The 23409-nt window shown below is 39.7% G+C and overlaps 1 protein-coding gene across 1 annotated transcript in view; it reads left to right on the top strand.

Annotated features, from left to right (window-relative positions):
* LOC126273122 (protein bicaudal D) overlaps window positions 1–23409 on the top strand; it is a 93353-nt gene that overhangs the window by 19693 nt on the left and 50251 nt on the right. The window contains exons 7-8 of the mRNA XM_049976577.1: window positions 9191–9367; window positions 16277–16450. Of these exons, the coding sequence (XP_049832534.1) occupies window positions 9191–9367; window positions 16277–16450 (351 nt within the window). The remainder of the gene's footprint in view (window positions 1–9190; window positions 9368–16276; window positions 16451–23409) is intronic.

Here is a 23409-nt window from a genome sequence, read left to right as displayed (position 1 = left end):
TGTGTGCAATACCCGATCGTTAGACAGTGCGCGTGCTGTGTCATAACAGGTCAACATCCCTCGGTCCACTATGCATGTTCTGAGCCATTCTCAAATGGTATCTGTATAAGATCCATATTGTACAGCAGTTTGCACCACAGTACACACAATGACATGTTGACTTCGCTCTCCACTTTCTCACAAGGATTGAAGTTGACAAGGGCTAGCCCTGGACCATTCTATGGACAAACAAAGCTCATTTTCCTCTGGACAGATGAGGTGAACACACAGAATTGCCGAGTGTGGGCATCTTCAACTTCAGTCAGTGTGCATGAAGTTCCTCTGTATGGTGAATGTGTCACCATAAGGTGTGGCTTCATGGCTACATTGATCATTGGCCCATTCTTTTTTGAACGGGTTGGAACTCAATGACCAAAGACGGGCAGTGTGACTGGCCAGCATTACTGCAATATGCTTCGCCAGCATGTCATACCCACCCTACAGGAGAGAGACGCATTGAACTTGACAGTTTTCGTGCAAGATGCGGCCCTACCGCACATTACTCACGAAGTTCACCTGCTTCTCTGAAAGAAATTTCGAAACAATTCCTTTATCAGCTGATCATTTCCAAATGCTTGGTGGACTCGATCACCTGATCTCACTTGCTGTGATTTCTGGTTATGGGACTACCTGAAGGACAGGGTTTGCTAGTGGAACATTCACACACATGCTGATCTGAAGAGCAACATATCAAGAGAGGTAGCGTGCATACCTATGGACATGCTTCAGTCAGCTACGCAGAATGCATTCCTGTGCTTTCAGACTCTTCTAGACACTGATGGGTGCCATATTGAGCCCATTTTGTATCAGTAATGGTACTGGTCTGTAATGGTATGATGTACCGTAGCAGCACATTAACAATGTTTCATTTGAATTGATTCTGCATTATTTATTTTCCCCATCCTTGACATTATGCTACAAAGTTTGGTCCCCGTGTGGTAATTAATTTCCTTGTTGTTGTTGTTGTTGTTGTTGTTGTTGTTGTTGTCTTCAGTCCAAAGACTGGTTTGATTCAGCTCTCCATGCTATTCTATCCTGTGCAAGCTTCTTCATCTTCATCCTTCTGATCTATTTAATGTATTCATCATCTCTTGGTCTCCCTCTATGATTTTTACCCTCCAATACCAAATTGGTGATCCCTTGATGCCTCAGAATATGCCCCACCAACTGACTCATTCTTCTAGTCAAGTTGTGCCACAAATTTCTCTTCTCCCCAATTCTATTCAATACCTCCTCCTTAGTTATGTGATCTACCCACCTAATCTTCAGCATTCTTCTGTAGCACCACATTTCGAAAGCTTCTATTCTCTTCTTGTCTAAACTATTTATCGTCCATATTTCACTTCCATAAATGGCTACACTCCATACAAATACTTTCAGAAACGACTTCCTAACACTTAAATCTATACTCGATGTTAACAAATTTCTCTTCTTCAGAAAAGCTTTCCTTGCCATTGCCAGTCTACATTTTATATCCTCTCTACTTCGACCATCATTAGTTACTTTGCTCCCCAAATAGCAAAACTTGCTTACTACTTAAAGTGTCTCATTTCCTAATCTAATTCCCGCAGCATCACCCATCTAATTTGACTACATTTCATTATCCTCGTTTTTCTTTTGTTGATGTTCATCTTATATCCTCCTTTCAAGACACTGTCCATTCGGTTCAGCTGCTCTTCCAAGTCCTTTGCTGTCTCTGACAGAATTACAATCTCATCGGTGAACCTCAAAGTTTTTATTTCTTCTCCATGGATTTTAATTATTACTCCGAATTTTTCGTTTGTTTCCTTTACTGTTTGCTCAGTATACATATTGAATGTCATTGGGGAGAGGCTACAACCCTGTCTCACTCCCTTCCCAATCACTGTTCCCTTTCATGCCCCTTGACTCTTATAACTGCCATCTGGTTTCTGTACAAATTGTAAATACTCTTTTGCTCCCTGTATTTGACCCCTGCCACCTTCAGAATATGAAAAAGAGTATTCCAGTCATCGTTGTCAAAAGCTTTCTCTAAGTCTACAAATGCTAGAAATATAGGTTAGCTTTTCCTTAATCTATTTTCTAAGATATGTCGTAGGGTCAGTATTGCCTCATGTGTTCCAACATTTCTACAGAATCCAAACTGATCTTCCCCCAAGGTCGGCTTCTACCAGTTTTTCCATTCATCTGTAAATAATTTGTGTTAGTATTTTGCAGCTGTGATTATCAAACTGATAGTTCGGTAATTTTCACATCTGCCAACACCTGTTTTCTTTGGGGTTGGAGTTGTTATATTCTTCTTGAAGTCCAAGGGTATTGTGCCTGTCTCATACATCTTGCTCACCAGATGGTAGATTTTTGTTAGGCCTGGCTCTCCCAAGGCTGTCAGTAGTTTTAATGGAATGATGTCTACTCGCGGGGCCTTGTTTCGACTTAGGCCTTTCAGTGCTCTGTCAAACGCTTCACACAGTACCATATCTCTTGTTTCATCTTCACCTACATCCTCTTCCATTTCCATAATTTGTTCTCAAGAACATCGCCCTTGTACAGACCCTCTATACACTCCTTCCACCTTTCCTCTTTCCCTTCTTTGCTTAAAAGGGAACCTCCCCATCACACCCCTCTCAGATTTGCTTAGAAGTTGGCACAGTGGATAGGCCTTGAAAAACTGAACACAGATCCATCGAGAAAACAGGAAGAAGTTGTGTGGAACTATGAAGAAATAAGCAAAATATACACACTGAGTAGTCCATGCACAAGATAGGCAACATCAATGATACCGTGAACTCAGGGGCGCTGTGGTCCCGTGGTTAGCGTGACCAGTTCCGACCAGTTGCGGCACGAGAGGTCCTTGGTTCAAATCTTCCTTTGAGTGAAAAATTTAATTTTTTATTTTCAGTTTATGTGACAAACTCTTATGTTTTCATCACTTTTTTGTGAGTTGTTATCACATCCACTAGAAAACCTAAGTTGGACAAGGTAGAAGAATCTTTTTACCCATTCGCCAAGTGTACTAGTTAGGTGGGTCGACAACATATTCCTGTCATGTGACGCACATGCTGTCACCAGTGTTGTATAGAATATATCAGACGTGTTTTCCTGTGGAGGAATCGGTTGACCTATGACCTTGCGATCAAATGTTTTCGGTTCCCATTAGAGAGGCACGTCCTTTCATCAACTAATCGCACGGTTTTGCGGTGCAGTGAACAGAGACATCAATGAACGAACGGATATATCATAACTTTGCGAAAATAAAGAAAGTAAACTTTAGACTCGAAGGAAGACTTGAACCAAAGACCTCTCATTCCGCAGCTGCTCATGCTAACCACGGGACCACAGTGCTCCTGAGACCAGACTTTCCTTGATATTGCCTATCTTGCACATGGACTACTGAGTTTGTATATTTTGCTTATTTTTTCATAGTTCCACACAACTTCTTCCTGTTTTCTTGATGGATCTGTGTTCAGTTTTTCAAGGCCAATCCACTGTGCCAACTTTTAACTAGATCTGATGGGGGTGCAATGGGGAGGTTCCCTTGTTAGAACTGGGTTTCCATCTGAGCTCTTGATATTCCTGCAAGTGGTTCTCTTTCCTCCAAAGGTCTCTCTAATTTTCCTGTAGGAAATATCTATCTTAACCCTAGTGATATGCGCCTCTACATCCTTACATTTGTCCTCTAGCCATCCCTGCTTAACTATTTTGCACTTCCTGTCAATCTCATTTTTGGGACATTTGTATTCCTTTTTGCCTGCTTCATTTGCTGCATTTTTATATTTTCTCCTTTCATCAATTTAATTCAGTATCTCTTCTGTTACCCAAGGATTTCTACCAGCCCTCATGTTTTTAACTACTTGAACCTCTGCTGCCTTTACTATTTCATGCCTCAAAGCTACCCATTCTTCTTCTACTGTATTTCTTTCCCCCATTCTTATCAGTCGTCCCCTAGTGCTCTCTCTCAAACTCTCTACAACCTCTGGTTCTTCCAGTTTATTCAGATCCCATCTCCTCAAATTCCCACCTTTTTGCAGTTTCTTCAATTTTAATCTACAGTTCATAACCAACAGATTGTGGTCAGAGTCCACATCTGCCCCTGGAAAACTCTTATAATTTAAAACCTGGTTCCTGAATCTCTGTCTTACCATTAAATAATCTATCTGACACCTTCCAGTATCTCTAGGCTTCTTTCATGTATACAACCTTCTTTCATGATTCTAGAACCAAGTGTGAACTGTGATTAAGTTATGCTCTGTGCAGAATTTTACCAGGCGGCTTCCTCTTTCATTCCTTACTCCCATTCCATATTCACCTACCATGTTTCCTTCTCTTCCTTTTCCTACTATTGAGTCCCAGTTACCCATGACTATTAATTTTTCGTCTCCCTTCACTATCTGAATAATTTCTTTTATCTCATCATACATATCATCAATCTCTTCATCATCTGCAGAGCTAGTTGGCATATAAACTTTTTACTACTGTGGTAGGCATGGGCTTTGTACCATTTATTATGTGTTAAATAGAGAAAATGTAATTATAACCACCAGGTACTTACACAACAGTTCCCATCAAATAGTTTTCCCTCATTCATTGTGATGTACAGGATATCATATTTTATAAAACTATACAATTCTGTAACAACTGATGGGTTTATTTAGGGCAATTCATTCTATTGGCTGACAAGGTTCAAGAAATGGTTCACACCATTCATGAATATATCCACTTTGGACGGCATTATACACAATATGAGCAAAACATCATATTCATATTTTCTTATGTTTTTTCTTTTCGTGCCATTTAAAATGAACATGTTTTTTACATTTCTTTTTCATTCCTCCATAATTGATATTTGTGTTGTCTTCCATAAATGCTACTACCTTTTTCTCAAGATTGATCTTTTCCAAGAAATATCAAGTCAGGTGCTGTGCACTTTAATCATCAAACTTTATCAGCTCTAATACTTACTCTCTGATGCCTCTATCTGTATGGTAGAACCTATCCTCCAGAGGAAACAGCTTGAAGTCCATGCGGGTGGAAGAATCTATCATCACTTAAATAAACTTGCATCTTTCTGTTCCTTCATTATTTGTTCCATAATAAAAAGCAGTCGTATTCTTGATAGTTGATTTGGTTTTTGTCTACAAGCGTGAGAGCTTTTTGTTGAACAGTGATGTAATTATTGTCAATCATGAGGTTCATGGACTTGAAACTCTGATTGTGTGTTACTGTTTGGTATGCAAATGTGGCTTCTTGCACCGAAAGTCACTTTCCCTGTCTGAAACTAGCATCACTGGTAGGTAATTTCTAGGGAGCAGAAAAATTTGCATTTTGTGATAAATGCAAAATAGATGTGAATTCTGTCTCACAATGCAAAAATGCAAAATTAATAAGTAGATTATATTCCATAGGGGATTTTATTCAGAGGAACTATTTTATCTGAGATATTTTGAAATAGCTTTATTTTTTGCTTATTAACATCAAAAATGTTACCAATTTTCAGTTGCTAGCATTTTACATCATCTGGTGAAGTCCAGTTTGGGAAGCAATTGTACATAAGAACCTATTAGAAAAATAAAAAGTGCAAAAATGCCATGATGTATTGATGAGCTCAATTCTCTGGTGCCATGCCCATAATGGGTGACTGAATGATCTGTTAATAGTAAGATACAAGTTGTGTATTGCTGCGTAGTACTCAGCTGTGGGACCTAGCACCTAACATTTTGTCACAAAGACAAGTATGTTTTGTTTCGTAGTTCAAGTTCAATTTTTGGTATGATGCTGACACTTTTAACATGATAAGTTAGGTGGCAGTTTTTTGGAACAGTTTCTGCATTGACTACCACCTGACCTACATTGTTAACAATATTCTGCCAACCTCAATGCTTTGTTTTGTGCATTGCTCATTGTTTTCATTTCTGACTCTGAAATGAGTGAAGTGACTATTCCTGGCTCATCACTGATTTCAGTTATGACCCTTGCAGCACCAGGAGATATCGGTGATCCTTGTGACATTGTGTCAGTTATGGTTTTGCAGAACAAGGGTGTAGGCTAAGGCCCTGTGAGGAGGAGGTGGGGTCTTCTTTCCTTGTACCTTTTGTGTCCCCAGTGGTGGTCAAAATTCTGTTTGTTAATGCTCGCTACCAGCAGCCACTATATAAGGTCCACACAATGCTCTGTAGTGATTGGGGAACAATATATGTCATGTTTCTCGACTGCCCCAAAATTCTTCCCCCAAAGTTCAAATTAGAGTTGCTTCCAGCTCTACTTATGTGCTTCATGTCTTGTCAATTCTGTCTATAGAATTGTCACAGAGCAGTGAATGCCCACAGAAGATGGAAATTAATATTCTGCAAATTTTTTAATCATCAGATGGGCAGGAAAAGACAAATAATGCTGAGAAACAACTTAAATCACAGATGGGTTCAGTTCACCAGTGGGAAAATGCTGCTGATTTTGAACAGAACAATATTATATTTGTTGAATACTTAAAAACAGCCAAACAAAGAAAACAAAGACCATTTCGGAAAAAAAGGTGTTGAAGTTTTTCTGAAGGCAAACATTTCAGTCAAAAAGCTCCAAATCAGCACTGTTTTTTACAGTCAGTTCAAAGGACTAAGGCGTTCTTTGTCTTCGCTCACATAGTGTGACAACCCTTTAAAATTGTGCATCTAATCATTGACAGACAAAAAGGTACATGTGAATTTAGACAAAAATATATGTAAATTTTACCAAAAATAGATGCTACATTTTTTGGTCCCTAGTAATTACCAATTTTTGACCTAGAAGAGTTAACCTAAGACACAGCTGTATGTTTGTTGGGCTTCATGTGAGTCACTATGTTGGTGCCACCTCCATGCCCAATGCTGTATTTTGCACTGCAGCATTCTTACCACATCCATTAATTTGCAGCACCTTACCCATTGAGTTTGCACTTGCATTTTTTTCTGAAAGAAATGCTGCTTTATATCGAATTTGTTAACCAATACCATTTTTTTTTTTTTTTTTTCATGCGAATGAAGCTTAAGGCCATCAATGTAAAACTTAGGGGAACAAGGCATTGTCAGGATAGGTAATTAGTTTTGAAAGAAGAACAAAGTGACACTACAAGACAAAAATTTGGGCCATTTCACTGTCTCCAAAAAGGACATTTGGCTAAAAATCAACACTGACCCATATCAATTCGGATGAATGGGAACCTTGAGCATGTGCGAGTATCCTATGCAGAATGACCCAGGACTTGACAATCTCCCCTTTTTGTGTTGTAACCACACTATGACCTCAGCATCACTTTGCTTAACTGTGGTCAAATTTTCACATTTTTTTGTTATTGGTGAATCCACATGCTAATGTTATCTCTTTCTCTTGGGTCATAGTGATGTATCCAGCCATTGTGTTTGCTGTTAATGCAACTAAAGAAGTCATTTGGTTTGTTTTGACACAGCTGCAACATTTCCACTGCTGCCTTAGTTCAGCCTTCTTTTTGAATGAGTATGAGCAGTCATGAAACTCAGCTTGCAGTGCCTTTTGCAATGTTCAAAATGTCAAGCAGAATGTTGATTACTGATCTGTGACTGTTTTTCACTTTTTTCACTGTTGTCTCAGTTGGAATATGCCATTCTTTGAGCTGCAGGCCTCCATTTTTCTCTCAGTTACTGATTCTTCACAGAGATATGGTCTGCCTCTCCCTTCTTTGCCCATGTCCTTTAATATGGTATGTGGTCATCCAAGGACCATCAGGCCTGGTGGTCCAATGAAAAAGTGCATGCCTGGAAACTGAGAGATCACTGAATCAAATTCTGGTTGAACCACGGAAATTTTTCAGCTTGCCTTTAGCCTAACTTTCATCTGTCAGTGATGTGAAGATTCACCAAGAATGACATTTTGTTCTACCTACATTAAACTGAAGTTGATAACTGGACTAGGTTAGGGATAAGCAGGTCTCCAAAGTGTCGACAAATCAAAAGACTTGCATCAGGTCGTTGAGTCTCAGTCTCACAAAATTATCACCAACACCGCCCAATAGCTACAACAGAAATGGCATGCTAACATCACAATTAGACATTCCTGGACACAAAACCTGGAAATAGTTTTGGGGTCCAGTTGGATAACAAGTTAAAATTAAGTCAATACATATGTAAACTATGTCAATAGAAGCACTCTCATTCTGCTGCCCTAAACTCCTTGTTCTCTTGTGCAGCTGTTCATCTAAAGCAAATAAAGTGTTCATTGAGTATAAGTAAGCAGTAGGAATATTGTTTAAAGTAGATAGCTATACATCTTTTCGAGGATCTTGGAATTCTTACATTCACATCCCAGTACATCTGCTTTGTAATGGATTTTATTCCTCACAATAAATGTCAGTTTCAGCTGAACTGTGGTGTATACAGTCCCAACAAGACTCAAAAACAATTTTAGTATAGACTTTTCCTTCTTGTCCAGAATTAAGGGTGGAGTTGGACTCTGATGGAAAAGTACTGACAAGGCTTCTGTTTAGTATAATGCAAGAATTGGTAATCTCAAACAGTTCAAAAGAAAATTAAAAACTTACCCCCTTAACTACTCTTTCTACAAAGTATCTGAGTATCTGAACTTGAGGATTGAAAAGTTCGGCTAGCTACATGGCAAGCAGCAATGTTTGCTGAAGAAAAATTGGCATGACAAGTAGTGACAAACTGTAAACAGGACTCACTATTTATGGTTGTAGGTCAGTAAAAGTTTTCTTTAAAAAACACCAGTCTAATTAAGTAAATTTAAGCTAGTAATAGGAGATAAATAGCATTAATTTGGTACGGCTTGTGAGGTATCAGCATTCCTCAAAGGAACAGGTTTCTTTATGGTCTGTTTAATTACATTTAGTGGGCATGTACAGGAATAGGATTAAGCCGTATATTGGTAGTTTATTGTTAACACAGTTTACAGATTTTTAGTGTTGTGTTACAGTGCACCAAGATTGCTGCAGGTTCTATTTCTGGATGGGATCAATAGATTTCAAGATCTGTGTGTGTGTGTGTGTGTGTGTGTGTGTGTGTGTGTGTGTGTGTGTGGTAGAGAGAGAGAGAGAGAGAGAGAGAGAGAGAGGAGGGGAGGGGGGGGGGGGGTTATCCATTTTGCTTTGAATGTAAGTGGTTTTGTTCTTACTATACTTGTTCACTAATCGTAAGATATGTCCTGTTTCTAGGCAGAGACAGAGAAACAACAACTGACACAAAACCTAAAGGACTCACAAGCCCATGTTGAGAAGAGAGATGGAGAGCTCAAAGCCTTTGTAGCAAGACTTGTACAACTTGCAGCACATGTGGATTCATTGCAGCATCTAAGACAGAAGGCTGAAGATCAATTTGGCATCAATGTTCAGGTCAGGCTTCTAGTGAAACACATAACCTCTTTCTTTCAGCTAAAATTTACTTTTGTATTTTAATTCTGGAAATGAACACATTGTAGCAGGGAGTAAATACCCTGTTAAAACCAGGAAATCCAGGAAAACCCTTTAATTTTTTATCTGGGAGACAACAGGGAAAAACCTAGAATTTTTTTAGAATTTTACGTATTTTTCATTCTTTTAGTTTTGACAACTTTGTTGTTTTACTGGTAAGAAGTTACTTTAGCCTGCTACTGCAGAATAATACTGCAGCGATGAAACATAAAGAAGAGAAAAATACCATACTCAATTGTCTGCTGACAGCAAAATGTGTGAAAGGGTTTAGGATGAAGACTGTGCAATATTTCGTAACAACAAAGTGTTTTTGACGAGAGTGGAATCACAACTGTTTCAATTTAGATTTGTTTGAGCAGTTGCCAGTGGGCTCATGCACATGCACAGAGCTTAAGTTGCTTATGAGTAGCGCTTTCTCCCACGTCTTGCTACTTGAAATGTGACTGTTGGATTTATAAGCAGTAGCTGCAAGCAGCCAGATGGTACCCAGCTCAGGCTGCCAGATTCACGTATGTGCAAAGCAGTCAGAGTTGTAGTGGGGAGTAGTCTTCACGTGACCTGTTTTTATGTTTTGTGATTTTGCTGTTCTTTCTTCATTTACAGCTCTCACATCAAATGAAAACAAGGCAGATTTCTGTGGCAGCTAGCTATCAAATGAATTAAAGCATATTCACAAATTTACGAAAGACTAAAATATGTTATTAGTTTGTTTCCTGATTTTATTTCATTTTCATGTTATTGGCAGTAATTGCATTGGTTTGCTAAATGAATTAAGCTTTTATTAATTTTATCCCCAAAGGTAGTCAATTTGTTTGAAATGAAGTGTTTCATTCCGTACTGTCAACTGGTTTCAACTGTTCGCAGTATTTCAAGTACACGTTTTCATCTTCTGGCACATATGGCATTATGCCATAATAAAGAACTGAACATGAGATAATACAGTAATGGTCCTCCAAGAAAATTGGCTTTCTGAAAACCTCACTTAAAAGCTTTAGCAGAATTTTACATATCTGCCTTCCATGAAGCACAATGTTTGTGGATCATGAGACATGTTTCAACACTTGTCTACTACCTCCTCTAGGCTTTATGTTATTTCTTAATTTGTGTTGTTTATATCTTAAATTTACATAACACCACTCTTCAGGTAATTATGGACTGGCAGCACACAATGTTTTATCATTGTAACTCCTCAGAAGGCTTCGTATTTACTCTTGGAGTAGAATATAAACTTACAATTATGTAGTTTCTTGGTTTCACAAGTAACTTGTTAATTTTTATACAGTTCAAAAAAATTGTGAAAAGCTTGTTGTCCTTACTTCACATGTATATGAACAACATTTTTTTTTTTTTTTGCAAGAAATTTGTATTCCTTCTTACTAGCTTTTTGTGGTGAGCTGTGTGGGTGTGAACATGATTGGAAATGCTACTTAACAGTAGTGCATGGCAAAAAAAAAAAAAAACTTTGTTGAAGTCGCCACATCACAAAATATTAGGAACTTTGATTTGTAGAGCCTAGTTTTGAAATGCGAATGTTGTGCCAAGGACTGTATTCTAATTTTGTATTCGTTATTGGGACAGGATATAACAAAACGGTTGCCCTAAGTATAATAATTCTGTATGTTCCTTCCAAACAATATGGTGCACAGTGTTACGTGATGCGCAACTACACATGAAATTCTAAACAGTAATGCTACGAAGGGTGCATGAGCAGAACAAACACCAAGCATGGGCTTCCTACATCATCTTTGCTTTGCATGCCCAATAATGACTTCCTTCTTGCACTCTGAGGCAACTGCTCAAACAACCCTATTTCTAACAGGCTGTGAGAAAATATTGTGGATGGTGATTTGAGGAGTGTTACTTTCAAAGTAAATTTCCTTTTATGCAAGATGATTTATGGTATGTGTTAGGATGTGGGATGACTTTCTTAAATCACAGAGCATTCAACTCTGATTCAAAACTTAACATTTTGTGGACCAGCCAATTAGGAAAATATTGGGCCCAGAAGAGAGGCATGTATGTCGTCTTTTAAAATTTTACCGGGACACATGCACAAAAAAAAGGGACCAATATTATATACGAATGCTCAGCTTTCCTCGTAGCTACGTTATATGTTTATGCTCTGAATATCTACTGTCACTGACTGGCGTGTGATGTGAGCTGTGATGTGGTTGAGAAAAGCACTTTGTAATCTTGACCTCAGTGCTTCAGAAACTGATGTGCTGTATTTGGTGGAATTCATATTTGTACTTTCTTAATAAGAAAATATGCAGTGTACATGTTGCTGTGTATCAAAGATCTTTCTAAAACACAATTTTTTGCTGTGTTTTGTTTCCTAAAGTGTTAGAATGTTCTATGCTAGTGTATAAAACCTTTACCATTCAAAGGATTGATAAGTTTTACAACTTCAAGAGAAAATATATTGTCTCTTGACACAGAAAAACTGTATTTTTACCTGGAAAAGTGTACTTTTAACAGTGAAAAATACTGGAATTTTTTCTTGTCTGAGTATACACTCTGTAATTTCCACTTACAAAATTTCTCCTCATATATTACATGGCAGTTATCAGTTCTGTAAACAGAGTTTGCTTTATATTCATGTGAAAACGGGGTTTACATTTACCTTGTGATGTTTCTTGCACTTAACAGATGCAACTTTCATTATAGTGTATGAGATAGTTCTTTAGTTTGTAACTGTTATTGTCTTTTTATGCTTAGTATGCAAGTCAATACAATATCACTATCAGTCACATGACGCTTGCACTATTTAAGTGTTCGTGTAACTTTCATGAATGGCATGATTTTGTTTGTTTCCGTAAGTTTGTCAGTACATGCTACGTTCCTCAGTAACAGTTAGTCTGAGGTGGTTTTCATTATTGCACTGTCACTGTCTCAGTAGCTGAATTCCTTGAAATCCTTCAGCCACATCTTGGGCCACAAAGAGGTTTACTTTGCTCTTGACCACAGTTTTGCAGTTGCTGTTCATCCTGATGGACAACTAGTTGGTAGTCATAACAATATAAAAAGCTGTGCAATGAGATTACAGCTGAGCTAGTAGATGACATGGCTGCCTTCACAAGCAGCCCAGCCACAGCCTCTATCAGTAACACACACACACACACACACACACACACACACACACACACACACACACACACACCAATCCCTTATGGGCACACATGACTGCCAACTCCAGCATGCGGGCCAGAATGCAACAATCATTTGGGATGCAATCAGCAGTCTGGAGAGATGCTGGGAAGAGGAAGGGAGAGGGAGAGTAGTGTACTGGTGGCAAGAGGAATGAACATTGTATGGTGGAGTGTGCAGTCATAAGACTGCTAAGAGGCACAGCATCAGGCGGTTGTGGGGCAAGAAAGAATAGGAGTGGGGAACGACAGGTGGATGCATTGGCAGAGGATTGCAAATAAGCAGGGTGGGAGATGAAAATGGGGAGGAGATAATAAGACAGGGGGTGGAACCTGTTGGGTGGAGGGTGCACGACAGTATGTTACCATTGGTTGAGGCCAGGATAATTATGGGACCAAGAATGTGTTGTGAGGATAATTCCCACTTGCACAGTTCAGAAAAGCTGGTGGTGGAGGGAAGGATCCAGATGCCTCAGACAGTATCCAGATGGCTCGGACATTTCCCAAAATGTTGAACTCTGGACGTTGCAGCCAAGTAATTTTGATTCATATTTTGTGGAGAAAAACTAAATGATGAATATTTACTGTATCATTTGAGTTTATTCATAAATTTCTGACCTTAGAACTGTCTGATTCTGTCTTAGGAAATGGAGTTTTGTACCTTCAATAAATACATACATACATACATAAAGACCAACAATCCACTGCAAAAATAGCTTTTGTGAATGATTTAAAAGGCTGAAATCAACTTAAATTGAAAGGTGATAGTATGTATATTGCAACATAGTAACTTTACTTTTAGGCTGTCTCACAATGTACGTGTTCGGTGTATTATGGAACAAAGTAGCATGTCACCCAGTGTGTCTGTTAGGAAGTAACAATGCATATGTTAATGGATTCAGCGAGGAATCCAAAACATAGATGTTTTTAACTGTACCAGTGTTTTGTAAAAAACACGCCATATTTCTTTAGAGTGGTGGCTCACCATCAGCTGTTAAAATAGCAGCCACATCAGTTTGCACAGCATCATCATAACACCAGAGGTCTAAATTTTAATTAACTGTAATAACCATACAACTTTATGTACTTTTATTTTCCACTCTTGTGCAGGAATCTTTCATTGCAGTGAAAGAACACACAAAAGAATGGGCATGTTCTTATTCAGTAACAGTTTAATGCATTACATTGTTATCAGTATTGCTTGACTGATTTTATTGTTCATTCAGTCTATAGTGAAAAGCAGTGTCAATGCCATTAAGATGTAACTGAATGAGATGGCAAGTGACCATATGTTGGAAATCTTTGGAGCCAGCATGTGATAAAAATATCAAGTATCTTAAAGTGATGCACTGCATCTAACACTGTATCTGAAATTTTGGCCTCAGAACTGACCATAGCAAATGCTGCATTGTAGCTGTGAATGTTATTGAAATAATTATTTGATTTCTCTTGAATTCTTGCATTGAAAAATAAATTTAATGTTAATGCTGGCAGATCTACTTTTCCCTTAAAACAAGACAGTTGCATTATCTTCATGAATATCCATGTTCCTATTACTTTCTCTACACAAAAATTGTGTCTGCCTAGCTTGGCATTTTTCATTCCAACCTGTTAGCACTCTCCTCATAGAAATAGCCTAAAACAAATATTGTTCCTGTATAATAAGGGAATAAGTTGTAGTTGTTCAAAATGAAAAAAATTAAAAATTAGGAACTTGCTTAATATTTTCTGGTAATGGCAGCAAATGACCACAAAGTTACTCTTACAGAAAAGTCAGCAAAGTAACAATACCAATTTAAAACATTGTTTACAGAATTCATTACTAAGATAGCACTTCAATTTTTGATGATCACATACTGGAGATTTCAATGCATGATAGAGAAGATACATCAGAGTTATGAATTTGAAAGCTTGTACTTCCTATTATCACTTGTAATGGCTACGTACACATGTGACTCTTTCTTTGTGCACATTTATGGCAAAGTACTTTTAAGTAATTAATATGAAAAAATGGTACTTCAAATTTTCATGTTCACGTATTACTATTATGATGTTCTTAGTAGCATTGTTGCTGGTTCCCATAACACTTGTTACAAATTGTGTGAGAGGAGCTAGATTAGGAGACATGTGAGACACTCAAATATAACTCTAGAATAGGTGTACTCGGAAAAAAATTAAATTAAAATTTGAACTTAACATTACCTATTTACCTTTGGAAATTAAGAAGTTTACTAGTGCATAGAGTTGTTTCATAAATAATTCAAAATTACCATAAGGAGCCTTGTATGTTGTAACTTTTATTATTAATTTTCCATGAAAATCTGTTTCTGCTGCACAAACAAATACACTGATTAGCCAAAGTCTTACGATTACTACCCACTGTGACACATGAATGCCATCTGATGGAATTTAGGGCATTTGATGAGGCAACAAATGTGTGTAAGTGGAGCAGACATGGACAGGGATCACTCTAGTGAAGATACGTGGCGCAAATGGGGAAATCCATTGAAATAAGTGGCTTTGAGAAGGACAGAGTATTATTACGCAGAGCCTGTGAATTAGTATCTCAAAAATGGGTGAAGCTGGTCGAATGTTCTTGTGCTACTGTCGCGAGCTTCTACAGAAAGAGGTGGAAGGACAGTGAAACTACCACAAGGCGCCATATGGTTCGATGTCCACAACTCTTGAGAGAATATGGGGATCAGAGGTTTGTCTGCTCTGTAAAGTAGGGTAGATGGTGACAGATGATGCCATCTCTGCTGAAGAGCACAATGCTGGTGCATGCACAAGTGTTTCAGAGCACGCCAGTCATCATACATTGTTGAACATGTAGCTCTGCAGCAGAACACACCTACATTTTCACTTGTTGACACAATGACATTTTCAGTTAAGAATGCAATGGATACGGGACCATCCGTATTGGACCATCGATCATTGGAAATGTGTCGCCTCTTTGGGTGAATCACATTCTTCCAGCATTAGGTTGATGGTCATCTCCACAAACTCCGTCATCGAGGCGAACAGCAGTGTGAAATGCGCAATGCACAACTTACGCAGGCTGTTGGAAGCAATATTATGCTATGGGAGGCATTCTGCTGCACTTGCATGGGACCTGTTGTAGTAATCGAAGACACGCTGACAGCAGAGAACCACCTGCATTCCTTCGTGCTTGATGTGTTCCCTGACAGTGATGTCATCTTTCAGCAGTATAAATGTCCATGTCTCAGAGCCAGAACCATGATATAGTGGTTTGAGGAGCAAGATAGTGAACCCATGTTGATGTCTTGATGACCAAATTTGCCTGAGGTAAATAATTGGAACCCATCTGGGTTGTTACCAGGCGCCATCACTGCATATGCAAAGCAGCGGCCCATTACTTAAGCGAAATACATGACCTGTGCATAGACATCTAATGCCACATACCTCCATGAACCTGTGGATAAACTGCCGGATCCCTGACACACAGAATCAATTATGTATTTCATTCCAAAGATGTACAAACACACTATGAAGCAGGTGGTCATAACGTTTTTCACATCAGTGTATTAGCATAATCCATTCTTCCTTACCCTATAAAATTGTATTTTTAATACTGTTTTAGGTTACAGTAGCTGAAGATTAATGTTAAGTTCATCAACATTGGAAAATTTTGTGTCTCATTGTAGTGTTGTATTGATGTTCTCAGGATTCAGCAATTGACAAGTTGGTACTGATTGTTAATCAGTATCAGCAGTGGTTTTTATTAGCTTCCCATGAAATTGAACAGTTGCGCAGTGATTTGCAAGAGCTGGAGAAGGGTCTAAATTGCAGTGATGCTACACTGCAACTTAGAACAGAAGTTACGAATCTCAAAAATAAGGTAATTGTTCTGTCATATTCTGTGACTATGGCTTCTTCATCTCTGCGTAACCCATGTCTATTTGTAATTGCTTACTGTATACAAGCTTTGGTCTCCTTCTAACCTCTTAACTCCCTTCCACCCCTCTTCCCTCCAATACCAACGTATTGTACCTTGGTTGGCCGGTGTGGCTGTGCGGTTCTAGGCGCTTCAGTCTGGACCCGCGAGACTGCTACAGTTGCAGGTTCGAATCCTGCCTTGGGCATGGATGTGTGTGATGTTCTTAGGTTAGTTAGGTTTAAGTAGTTCTAAGTTCTAGGGAACTGATGACCTCAGATGTTAAGTCCCATAGTGCTCAGAGCCATTTTTATTGTACCTTGATAACTCAGGATTTGTTCTATCAACCTATTCCTTCTTTTAGTCAAGATACACCATAAATTGTTTCCTTCCCATTTCAGTACCCCATTTCAGTTACCCAATCTACCAGTGTAAACTTCAGTAACTTTAAAAAGTCTCTTATTGTCTATATTGCTGGAGCACTCTTCTTGGTATTGTCAACCAGCAATTTGTATTCTCTCTGTTTTGAACATTATAGAATCTCATTTCCTGATTTAATTTCTTCAGTATCACCTCATTTAATTCAACTACATGTATTGTACTGTACGGGACAAACAACAGCATGGCCACAATGAACCAAACTTTAATCTTCTTCCACATACAAGTGAACAACAGTTCAGAATGTAGGCACTAACTTATAAAAGATCTGGTTACTGAAACAAGCAGTTTCTGACCATGAGTATGAACAAAGTATGAGAGCAAATAAAGATGGGGACTCTCATAGATGGCGCAAAGATGGTGTGCTGTATGTCATGTGGCCCACAGTAGATAGCCTCTGGTGGCCGGCCCACGCAGATGCCATTGGCGGAGTATTTGAAGAGTAACGTACCAGCGACCTGGTGCTGCAGTGCATATCCAAGTATTACGTACAGGGTTATAGCACCCCTCTGCTCATGGAGGAAGGATGCTCAACTGATATGGGCATTGGGGCAGTTGTTGAAACACCCATGGCCTCTGCGGCGGATGCCGCAGGTGATGACATCAGCGGCGGAAGGAGACTTCGGGCCAGAACCAGTGTACATGGGTGGAAAGGGTGCGGCCGTGAGCATGTGCGGTAGCTGCTCCCTCGTGAAGTACCCTAAGAGAGGACTGGTGACAAGGGTGCTGGTTGCATCTCAACGTCTGGTTCCTCTGCATGGCGGAACTGTGCCGGCAGTGGAGGCACTGGCCACTTGGTTGGTGTTGAAGGGCTGGAAGGCACCAACCCAGCTGCCAGTGGAATTGCCAGTGGCAGCGAATCATCACAGGGAGGCACAGCTGCAGGTGCCGGAGGAGGGGGGAGGGGGGTGGCTGCTGGCTGCTGGATCCTTGAGCAGAGGCAGGACGCAGTGCGGTGACATCCACAAGGAGGGCAGGTCTGCCCCTGTAGCAAGTGTGCCCCATGAGGCTGAGACAGACGATGAAGGAGGAGACGAAGACAGCAGTGGCTGACGCACGGCCCTAACTGTGGTGCAAAGATCCAAGTGGTCGCGATGGCATACCAGCAGCCCATTACTGGGGCACACCATACAGAGCTGACAGCATCAGCAGCTGTAAACTGTGGCCAGAATCCACTGTGGTCGGCAGCTGAACATGTCAGGCCCAGACCGTGGAGCCAGGAGGGAACTGCGGCGAGGGCCACAGCAACAGGCAGTGGTGGGGCTGCATGAGCAGATGCAAGAGGGTGCATGGCTGGTGACCGTGGAGCATTTTCGCCAGACTCCGATCCCCTACCAGCACAAACCCGTGGGAATGCGAGAAGCATGTCAGTACTTTGTCTGTGGATAAGTCTGCAACATACTTCTTGATTTTTAATGTTGAATGTGTGAAAGAGATTTTCTGGCTTACGTTTAGATTGAGGGTGAAACGGAGGAGCAATCACATGGTGAATGCATTGATGAGTGTAAAATGTGTGGAACGCTTGAGGCACAAACTGTGGACCATTATCCAGCACAAGCATATAAGGCAATTCTTCAATAGAAAAAATTTCAGAGAGGACTTGAATCATAGCCATGGCTGACAGCAACAGACAGTAGATAAAGCCTGAAAATTTAGAGAAAGCATTGACAACCATCAACCAGGAATAATTTAAGAAGGTTCTCACAGATGTTGGGGTGCAAACATGGGGGAGAGCATGACATGCGGTGCTGTCTATTGGGTAGCACACTGGGGACCCTCTGTGACAAGATGCATAATATCAGTCTCAATGACTAATCAAGACATATGCCAATGGGCCAATAACTTAACATGCAAGACTCCCCGCCCCCGACGTCCTTCATGTGAGAGCTGTAGCACATTCCACCTTGGTGCAGCAGGATCACAACCCTGTGCGACAGCCTGTCCATAGCTGAGACAACAGCACCATTAAATACTGAAAGGAAGTGACAGAGGGCAAAATAGTTACAAGTGGCATCAGAAGCCCTGCACGGAGGCCTATCCAGCCAAACTTGCTGAAGGGGGTGAACAACTTGACACAAGACTGGATAGGCAGCTGCAATCTGGGAGCCCATACTAGGAATCCCACTTGTCATCAATTGTATCTTACTGTGAGACGTAAACAACAGCATGGTCACAATGAACCAAAGTTTATTATTCTTCCACATACAAGCGAACAACAGTTGTAAACATTGACACAAATGTAGAAACAATCCAGATACTGATAGAAGTAGTTGCTCTCATGCTGTGTTCATATTTATTGTCAGCAAGTGTCTCCATTAACTCTTACAGTTTTTGCAGACACTTGTTCCATGGTAACTTCAGAATTTCAAAGAGTGCACTCCAACCGACGTTGTCATGGTGTCAGTATTGCTTCGCATGTTCTGTCATTTCTCTGGAACTCAAACTGATCCGACCACCAAGTTTAGCTTATAGTAGTAGTTCCGTTCTTCTGTAAATAATTTGTGTTAATATTGCAAACATGATCTGTGAGACTGATAATTTGGTAATATGCACATCTGTCAGCATCAGCACCAGCCATCTTTGATACTGTGGTCATAAAATTCTCCTTGAATTTTGAAGCTGTTTCACTTGTCTTATGTATCGTACATACCAGATGGAACAGTTGTTGTTGATTTTACCAAGGAGCTTAATAATTGTGAGGAAATGTCATTTACAGCTTGTGCCTTGTTTTGACATAGTACATTCAGTGTCCTATCAAATTGTTCTTGCAGTGTTGTACCCTGCATCCCATCTTTATTCAATTGTACTGGATTTTCCATAATATTATCTTCAAGTTTCTATCCTTACTATAGCCCTTTTATAAATTTCTTCCATCCTTCAGCCTTTCCGTCTTTGCTTAGTACTGGCTTGCCATTTGAACTCTTAATATTCATGCAGCTGTTTTTCATTTTGAGTGAATCATTTTTCAAACTACAGCTCACCCCCCCCCCCCCCCCCCCCCCCCCCACCCCCCCCCCCCCACCCCCCCCTCACCCCCCCCCCCCCCCCCCCCAAGACACACACACACACACACACACACACACACACACACACACACACACACACACACACCTTCTACCTTTACCTTTATGGGTACTTTGTGCTGGCTAAATGCACTCCACCAGGACTACAGTTCTGCAGCTTGACTGTGAGTGAGAAATTGTGTCGGATGGAATTGGCAAGGAGACGGAAAAAAGGATGTGGGTGCGGGTTGAGTGAAGCTAGTGTTTTGGGCCTTGGTGGAGTTGGGTGTGGAACAGGGGGCTAGCAGACATTGGGCCAAGAGGATGATTATGGGAGCAGAGGACACGTTACAAGGACGACTCCCATCTGTTTAGTCTAGTGAAGCTAGGGTTAAGAGATGTGCTCATATGGCACATGTTAGGAAGCAGCCATTGAAGTTGAACGTGTTGTGCTCAGTAGTGTATTCTGCCACTGAGAAGCCAGTTTCGTTCTTGGCCACAGTTTGGCAGTGACTGTGAATTCAGTTGGACAGCTGGTTTGAAGTCGTGCCCACATAAAATGGTGTTCAGAAATTGCAACAGAAATGATATTGATATTAGTGTTAGCAAGTGATATTGCCTTTAGTGTGAAAGGATAAATGTATCATGGGACCAGGAGAAGATGAGCTTGTGGGTTCGTTGGATATGTCTTGCTGCTGGATCTTCCATAGGGGCATGACTCATGTATCAAGTGGTTTGGAGTGGGCATAACTTAAGGAGGGGCCAGTATATTGTGTAGACTGGCTGGGCAATGGAACATCACTTTAGGAGGGGGGAGAGTGATTGTGTGTAGGATGGTCCTTATTTCAGGGTATAATGATGAATAATTGAGGGATATGGTTAAGTTGATTCATAGGCAGGCATTACCTCCCAGACCAAGTCCTCACACAGCCCTAATCCTTCGACCACTCCAAACGGTTAACTGCAAAGGAACAGCCCACTCTCATCACTCAATATCATCATGGACTGGAACAAATGAACCACATTCTATAATAGAGCTTCGACTACTTATCATTGTGCTCAGAAATGAGAAACATCTTACCCAAAATACTTTTCACTCCTCATAAACTCGTATGATATCGAATGTTGGTATGGCACTGAGAACGAAGTTCCTTAAAGTGTAAATCTAGAAATATGGATTGTTGGAAATCTGGAAAAGAAGAAGTTGGAAGCATTTGATATGTGGTGCTATTCAAGAATGTTAAAAATTAAGTAGACAGATAACATACAAAATGAAAAAGTTCTAACAGGTTACTGAGTCGCAGGTAGGCACAACAAAAAGACTGTCAGAAAGTGAGCTTTCAGCCAACAAGGCCTTCGTCAAAAATAGACAGCGCACAAACATGCGTGCACACATACACACACTAACGATCACGATCACAGAATCTGGTTGCTGAAGCAGAAGTCAGAGTCTGGCTTCAGCAGCCAGAGACAATGGTCAAATGTGAGTGAGTTGCATTTGTGTTTATTTTTGACGAAGGCCTAATTTTCGATGAAGGCCTTGTTGGCCGAAAGCTCACTTTCTGATGGTCTTTTTGTTGTGGCTATCTGCGACTCGGCATCTCCGCTGTTTGGTGAGTAACAACTATCCTTCCCTTAATTGTTACATTCCATCCTCGATTTTCCATTTTTTAAAGTTCTAACAAGGACAGAAGCTTATGGAAGACACTTACGAGAAGAAGGGATAAGTTTGTGGGATATGTGAAGGCATTGGTGCAATAATCAGGTATGTCTCAATTTTGTTCAAAAATGAGATTTTACTGACATTGTGTCATTTGAAAATTACCCCATTGTACGATGCAAGAATCAGACTTGTGCATGAAATCAATTTGGAATAACATAGGGAATTGACTTGATGGGGCAAGAACCAGACATATCCAGGATTTTCCTTGTCGTTACACCAAACTGTGGTCACATTTTGGCATGTGAAAGGAAAACAACATAATGCAGGTAGTTCTGTAGTGACATCTCATGTATAGAAGGTCATGCCTTAAAAAAAAAAAAAAAATATTTTATATTCTTTTATTGAATTTATGTAATATAGCAACTTACAGTTTGCAGCTCTAACAGTTGCTTCTACCTGTATGATGATACTTGTGAGAGAAAGGGGCCCAGTGAAATGATAAATTGTCTGTACAATTTCATTAATAACATTCGACAATAAGTAGAACATTTACGTATATATACTGAAAACTGCAGGTCCAAAACAAAAATTATAGCATAGTGCAGTGTCTGTACACACAGGTGTTCAAAGGACCTTTCAAGACAATAATTCATGCATTTTCTGTCACAGCTTTGTACCTTGTGACTGAATTAGTTTAAAAAGAAAGCAGAATTACCTCATTAAGCTTCCACAGCTTTGACTATTATTAGGATAAGCATTTATTATAGTTCTCAGATGCCTCATAACATTCAGTAACCTGTAAAGTGCTGCTAATGATTGTTGTTTCTTTAGTAATTTGTCTATTCATGTGACATCACGTTCATAAAAGAAAGATGTTTAGCACAAGAGAGAAAAAAAGTTCAGTTTTTAAAATTCAATAAATATTATAATAAATCTTGTTAAGTTATACAATAGCTGCTACAGTGTGTTAGTGGCCCAAATAAAGGTTGGGAAAAGACACAGTCAATTAAAATTTTTTTTCCAGTTTGTTGACAGTTTTTTGTGTTTTACTCAAATTTATGTAAACATGTATTATCAGGTTAGTTCACCAATGCTTTCATTTACTATGGTGTCGAGGAACATTTAACGTGGTGGTGGTGGTGCTGGTGCTGGGGGTAGGAGAATCATAGAGGCAGACCAAGACCAGAGTATGCAAAACAGATAATAAAGAATGTTGGGTGTTGTAATAATTATCTAGAGGTGCAAATAGTAACTTAAGGTAGAAAAATATGGAGGATAGCATCAAACCAGCCAAAAGGATTATGACTTGAAAATCACCAATTTACAGAGCAGAGTCACACGATGATGAAGTAGTGTACTTACGGTTTGGTGGACCAAAGTGGAAACATTTGTGGTCATATGGGTTTAGGTCTCTGTGCTTCATTACATTATTTACTGTGAATTCAGGATGGTTCTTTCGTAAAAGACATAGTTATTTCTTTCCTGTCCTTGTCCATTCCTGGCTTGTACTCACTTTCTAGTGACCTCATTTTTAATGGGACGTTACATCCTGATCTACTTCACTTCCTTTCTTCACATCACTGAGTTTACTGCATAAAATTATGCTCTGTGTATACTACAGTTAGCCCCACCAGGTCATATGAATAACTTTTATCTCATTATTGAGTCTTTCAGAATTTTATTTACCTTTCCACCCAGAAACTTGTGGCCAATAACAAAGACCATAAGATGGAATTTTTCTAAAAAAAAAATTAAAATTCGGAAGTATCTAGCTATCAGATTCTCGCTTCATACATTGCAATAAGATTTTTTAATTATGA

The sequence above is a fragment of the Schistocerca gregaria genome, chromosome 5 (genome assembly GCF_023897955.1).
Source record: "Schistocerca gregaria isolate iqSchGreg1 chromosome 5, iqSchGreg1.2, whole genome shotgun sequence".
Taxonomy (NCBI): domain Eukaryota; kingdom Metazoa; phylum Arthropoda; class Insecta; order Orthoptera; family Acrididae; genus Schistocerca; species Schistocerca gregaria.
Note: the sequence above shows the minus strand (reverse complement) of the source record. Positions and strands in the feature narration are given on the sequence as shown.